This window comes from Rhea americana, unplaced genomic scaffold (assembly GCF_003343005.1).
Source record: "Rhea americana isolate MKP2758 unplaced genomic scaffold, rheAme1 scaffold_1084, whole genome shotgun sequence".
Classification (NCBI taxonomy): domain Eukaryota; kingdom Metazoa; phylum Chordata; class Aves; order Rheiformes; family Rheidae; genus Rhea; species Rhea americana.
The window spans coordinates 1-6,478 of record NW_028185133.1 but is presented as its reverse complement, the minus strand read 5'-3'; the positions used below and the strand labels follow the sequence as shown (position 1 = coordinate 6,478).

At 44.1% G+C, this 6,478-nt stretch overlaps 1 protein-coding gene across 1 annotated transcript; it reads right to left on the bottom strand.

The window, feature by feature from the left end:
- Nucleotides 1-224: 224 nt before the first annotated feature.
- LOC146601184 (disintegrin and metalloproteinase domain-containing protein 32-like) lies at nucleotides 225-6,467 on the bottom strand (the record flags this gene model as incomplete). Its single annotated transcript, XM_085310927.1, has 10 exons — nucleotides 225-381; nucleotides 816-933; nucleotides 1,682-1,762; nucleotides 2,110-2,293; nucleotides 2,634-2,742; nucleotides 3,573-3,771; nucleotides 4,451-4,540; nucleotides 4,836-5,022; nucleotides 6,062-6,198; nucleotides 6,387-6,467. Coding segments are annotated over 10 exons (1,343 nt in total), but the record flags the coding sequence as incomplete, so codon positions are not given.
- Between the last annotated feature and the right edge of the window lie 11 nt (nucleotides 6,468-6,478).

Here is a 6,478-nt window from a genome sequence, read left to right as displayed (position 1 = left end):
TCAGCACAGCGATCCCTCAGCCCCGGGGATCGCCTCAGCCCCACCTTGGGGATCACCACAGCCCTAGGGATCACTTCAGCCCCCGTCTCGGGAATCACCTCCGCCCCACCCCAGGCTCCTCCATCCTCCCAGACACCCCTCACCTCTCCATGGGAAGGGGTCTGTGGCCTGCCAGGTCCAGCAAGGAAGGGTTCGATGAATTTCCTAGGACGCAGCCAACTTACCCATCCGCAGGCAGCCGCTCCAGCCTGCAGAGTCGGCCGAGCTCCTTCCACTTGAGGACGAGGATGGTGCCCCCGGCAAGGGTGGGCAGGAGGAGGGAGAAGCCCAGCAGCAGCCAGGTCTGCGCGGTGTCCTCCAGGGCTCGTCGCAAGGAGAAGCCTGGCAAGGAGGAATGCRGAGCTGAGACCACTTGTCTGCCCACGCGCCCATCTGCACCAGCGATCCCAAAGCTGGTGGCCTCCACTGCTCCTGTACGCTACACCTGAAACCGCCAGCAAAGCCTGCTGTGTCTGCCAGTTGGCAACCTCATCCCGCTCCACCACCACGGAGGGTGACGCCCTGGGCATTAGCAGCTCCTAAACACCCTCCCGCAAGGACAGATAATGACTGTCACATACATTACAATACTTCAAAATCTGGTCATATAATTCATAGTCATAGTTCATGATCACACACATCCCAGATTTCTGCGTATCCTTCACTGAAGTTACCTCAGGCATTTGCAACCATCACTTCCTCAGTCACAGAAAGCCCTGTGTGCGTGTCGGAGAGACACTGGTGTTTGCTTTACCACATCTGCTCTGGGTACTAACCAACATCCGTCATCTGGAGCCCGCTGTCAACACTGCCTCCTAAGGAAGATCCCTCAACACTGCAGTCTGGAGGTTTCCAGCCAGGATCACAGTGGCAATTTTTTTTATTATTACACACCTAAAAAGTCCAGGGGTAAATGGTAAAGGTTTCCACATTGCCATTCATTTTATGCAATATATAAGGATTATTAAGGTTTCATTAGGATTAGAGCTTTCCTGCTGACCCTCCTCTTCTGTCCWGACAGGCATCAGTCATTCACTGATACAAGTTAGGACAAAGCTGCATGCACTAATCAGCAGTCTGGCAATTTAGAAAGCAGATCGGAGAAGAAACAAACTATAAAGTACAGCTTCTAACAGTCTTAAGATACTGAGCAAGCATAAAGCATAAGCCTGCTGTGAAACCAGTGTGCATTTCTGTTTGATAAACAGAAAACAGGAAAAACTTACAAGGTTATACGTACTCCAGACAGCAAAGTAGAAATCTGTAGATCTTGTCTTCTTTTCTATACATTACATTATGTCTCCCCTTGMTCTTTACAGCAACTTACCATTTTCTGTCTACACTAACTATGTTGYCTGCAGTTCTACCTTCCTTCAATTTCTTTTCTTTTCTTTCCCCCCCTTCCTAGTCCAAATAAACCAATCAACAACTTCTCAGCCTTAGGAATAAAAATCTCGTATTCTAATTCTGGTATTGTTTTTGGGACCAATACTTTAAATGGTTTTATTCACTGTAGTAGCTCACAATGGCATGATTTTGCATAGCGAGCATCAGCCTAAAATGTATGCAATTCGCAGTAAGTCTTTATGACAAAAGTACCTGCCTTCTTCAGCAATATTAGCAATATGTTAGTGTTACTTACTCCGTGTCCATGACATTTTACTTCACTGTTGCAATCATATCCCAGGACCGAATGTGGATGGCAAGTGTTGTTTATACAAACCTAAATAAACAACAACAACAAAACAGAACAACTCCAGTTCAGCATTGCTGTACCTTCTGAATACTCAGCAGATCAACCACATGTCCTAAAAAGGAATGAAAATACAATTTTTTTTGAAAAATCTCCCAGTGCTTATAAAAAGATACATTTATTGTGCTGGGGTTACATTAGGTGTAATGCTTATACCATGCCGAAAATTCTATGTAATGATACTATCTATTGTAGAAGTGTTCATAAATACTGAGTACTCTTACACTACACTGCAAAGGAGTAAATATTTCAAAAACCTAGTTAAAATTTAAAATTTGTATCTGACATTTTAGATGGTTATAAAATGTTATTCTTACCTTTCCAGAACCACACTTTGTACCTGGTTCAGCTAGAAGAGGACTCAGCCTTGCAGATACATTCACATAATCCAAAGATACACATAAATGTTCTCGTACTTGAGCATAAATAACAGCAGCAATAGTAGTTGCAAGTGGAACACGATACGGATACGTACAGACTAACTTTCCACATCTGAGATTCCTATAAAATTGATTTGCAAAGGATGTAAGTTTTATCTATCTACACACACACACATATTTATGTGGTATATGACAAAACACTAGAAAAATTAAACAGCACGATAAAAACACAGGGTGCTGCATGATAAGAAAAAATAAGCAGGTCTGGGAATGTAAGACACRTGATCTGTGGTATAAGGAGAGGTGCTATAAAACTAACAAGGAGAGCACATATGTAACTGTCTAATTATTGCTTCATGAATATTGCTACCAACTATAGAGTCTAAATATTTTCCTTTTGTGTAAAATTAAAATTAAATAAGCATTTTCAGAACAGTGACTGTCATTTCCCTAAAACATACCTCCAAGTACAGACTCTATAGGTTTGCCGGGGATTCAAACCACAGTGTCCAAATCTATCCCGTTGACTATTGACCTCCTCATAGCATACCACAGGAGCATTTTTTGAACCTGCAAGTTTAGCAGTAACACTGATTATAATTTAAAGGAATGCAAAGTATATATTATGGCATCTAGTAACTTTTCTAAATTTGCATCCTGTTCACAGTAGAACATAGATACGGTTCAATGATAAGAGGAAACATAACACCCATCTCAGGATTGCCAACCCCAAAGACTCAACAGTCTTGAACTCCAGAAATATAGGACTAGTAAATAAAATATTAGCTCACTGGTTAAGTTAGCTCACAAATACTACATTTGTGGGGTTTTTTTTGTTTTTCTTGTTATTTCTGAAAAATTGAGGAAGCTGCGTGCCACTCAAGAGCATATTAAGTAGATTCAAAATTCAGCTTGAAATGCTTTTTTAAAACTGTGTCCTGCATTTTCCTGATGCTCCACTCCACCCCTCCTTCTCTCCTTGTGATTAGAGGCATTGCCACACAGCTTGTCCCAAATAAACCTCTATATCCTCCACTTTCCTTCCTGCCCCCTAACTCATGCAACAAGAAGCAGGAATACAAGGCACAAGTCTTCCTCTGCCTTGTATGGCGCATTGCACCTGGTTATTCATCTAACATTCAAGTGCAATCCCTAAAAATCTCCCTCCTGATTCAACAGGTGCTTGAAATCGGGTTCAGGCTTATTGGAGAAACGTCAGAAATTAGTTAACAGACTAACTACAAAACCTCATTAGCACAGAAACTGGATTAAAAAGAGAGAATGAAGCTAACCTGACTCTTGAGATCTAGAGATTTAGGACACAAGCTAAGTATTGTTTTACTGTAACATCTCCTGAAACTGGGTTGTAGTACCAATGAAAACAGAATTGCCTCTGTTACCTTTCCCATAGATTCTCTGGCACTGCAGGTCAGGAGACCGGCAGCGTCCTTTGTAGCAGTAACCAGTGCCGTGCTCACATCTATACCCGTCCTGAATATAATAGTCTGGAGGACAGGATGCAGAGGTCCCGTTGCAGTACTCTGCGAGATCACACTGCACATCAGCAGGGGGCCGGCACTTGGTGTTCTTCTGTTTAAACTGGTGAAAGAGGTACAGATGAGAGATCTGTGGTCTGTTGAGGCAACGGACGGCCCGTAATGCTTTAACAGCACAACTTTCAAAGCCTCGCGTGATTACACAGAGGGAACATCCAGCTGTGCCAGTGCTACAGAACGGCATAGCTGCTGCACCTCACACACACCGCTTACCACTCCTGACACCCACATGCCTGCCAGTACTCTCCTCTTAGCCCTTACATACCCGTCACACACACACCACCCCAGCGTGGTCCCCTCTCAAGCCCCATACAGGTCCTCCTGATGCTGTTGGAGATGCATCCCAATACCTGCAGACCATCTCTTAGGTCCTCAGCTCTCCAGTCACCACATGCACACCAGGGTGACATTCACGGTCTTTCCCTGGGAATTTTCCTTCCTGYGATTTTAGAGACTTGAGCTGCAAAGCCCTACCCCAAGAACCACTCTCATTCTATCCAGCCCTCCAACAGACTTCCAAGAACCTGCACATAATGCTGAGTTTTCCTGTGCTTCAGCTTCCCTTACCTAACATGGAGATCACCAGACCCCTTTTACTAGTCCTTTAAGAGTGACTGCTTGCATACCCCAACAAAAAGTTGTCTCTATCCTTAAATATGAGAATGTAGTATTTCTCCAAAAATTAATAATGATCTTATGATAATTATAAAAACATGCCTTACCTGACAGCTATCACAACATAATCCTGAGGAACATTTCACTCCAGGCTTAAACTGACAATCTGTAGTACAGCATTTATCTGTCAGACAATCCTGAGGACACATTATAGAAACACATTATTCTAGATTTTCCTGCCCCTAGAGCTATCCACTTCCAAAGGTTCTCCTTTCCTTTCTTATTCCCATAATATAAAACTCAGGCAACATCTATGAGAAGGTAGAGGACAAAGCTGCAATCAGATTGATGCTGGCATAGGAACAATTTAAAAACAGACATAAAATCCTCTTGATCTGGCTCATACTCCAGTTGCGTCCTCAAGAGTTCAATATTCTAAATGTCAGAAGAGTACGATTTTACATATTTAGCCATAATTATTGTAGTACTAACCTCTACTGACCCACAGTCACACTGCTCTCCATGTTCCACAACACCATTGCCACAGACTGCAGCTCTCCTGTACGACGGTCTACTCAAATGGGGTCTATTGAAAAGGCAGTCTCCTCTGTTTTGCTTCAGAAAGTTTTCAAAGTCTCCAATGCTGCAGTTACTAAAGGCTTTTACCCCACTGAAATGGCTAAAATAAATTAATTATCTATGCTTGCTTATATTCTAACACATATAAACTGTTTGTTTTCTTAAAACATCTACACAGTTCAAGAACTTTTTAAAATGTCACAAGGCAGGTTAAATGTTCTCCTGGGTGTCTTTCAGCTCACTTGTAAAACTAGATTTACAAATGTATTATTAATAGACATTGAAAAAAATAAAGACATATCATGCTTCCAGAGAGATAGATTTCATTTTTCAAGAGGAATCACTAATTTAATTACTCTCCTTCCTTCCTACAGCAGGAAGGACAAAGACCTGAAATTGTCAGAATTTCAAATATGAAGTCTTAACAAAATACATTCTATTATTTTGAGTTATTTTAATTTTTGCAGTGGAATGACATTTCACAGAATAGGTGAGGTGGGAAGGGATCTCTGGAAATCACCCCGTCCAACCCTTCTGCTCAAGCAGGGTCACCTAGAGCAGGTTGCTCGGTTGGGTTTTAAATACCTCCAAGGATGGAGACTTCAGAACCTCTGTGGGCAACCTGTGCCAGTGTTCAAACACCCTCACAGTAAAGAAGTGTTTTGTGCTTTCCAGTGGAATTCCCTGTGTTTCAGTTCGTGCCCATTGCTTCATTCTGTCACTGGGCACTGCTGAGAAGAGTCTGGCCCTATCTTCCTTACACCCTTCCTTCAGATACTTATATGCATGGATAAGATCCCCTGGAGCCTTCTCTTCTCCAGGCTGAACAGTCCCAGCTCTCCCAGTCTCTGCTTGTACGAGAGATGCTGCCAAACGCATCTCTGATCAAAGCACACAATACTGTGATCCCTGCAACATGAATATGGCATTGCGTACACTTCAGCTCTTCGCTGGAAGGTACAGAACTGTTCAAACAGGGCTCTATCCGTTGCATACAGAATCAACATTGCTGACATGGATGATAACACCTCAAACCCCACTAGTGTGTCCTTTCCAAGATGTCTCATCTGCACCTGGCAACCAGAGTTCCTACAGTAAAAGGCAACGTCGCAGACAGATAGAGAACTTGGAAAACTTACAGTGCATTAGCGTTCATTATACAAACGGAGCCGGGACACCGGCAGTTTCTGGACTTGTCATAGGTCATTCCCAGGCTCAGCCCCAGCAGCTGCGCCAGGATGATGGAAAATGACTCCAGGGTCACAGCCTTCTGGTACTGGAGGGAAGAGAGAGCAGAGCCTTGTYGMACCATCGCCTTCCTCGYGCAGRCAGCGGCGCTGAACGCCGCTCTGGGCTGCCCCTGCCCCAGGCTCCCGCTGCCTGCGCCCCAGGAACGGTGCGTCCCGCGGCCCCGCTCGCTCCCCTTCCGCCTCCCCACGTGCACGCGGCCGCACGACGCCGTACCACGGCCACTCCGCCAGCAGTCTCTTGCTGACATGCCTGCCCTGGGATCGTGGCGCCTACGTATGTTGGTCGAGCCCTGTAACTAAAACACA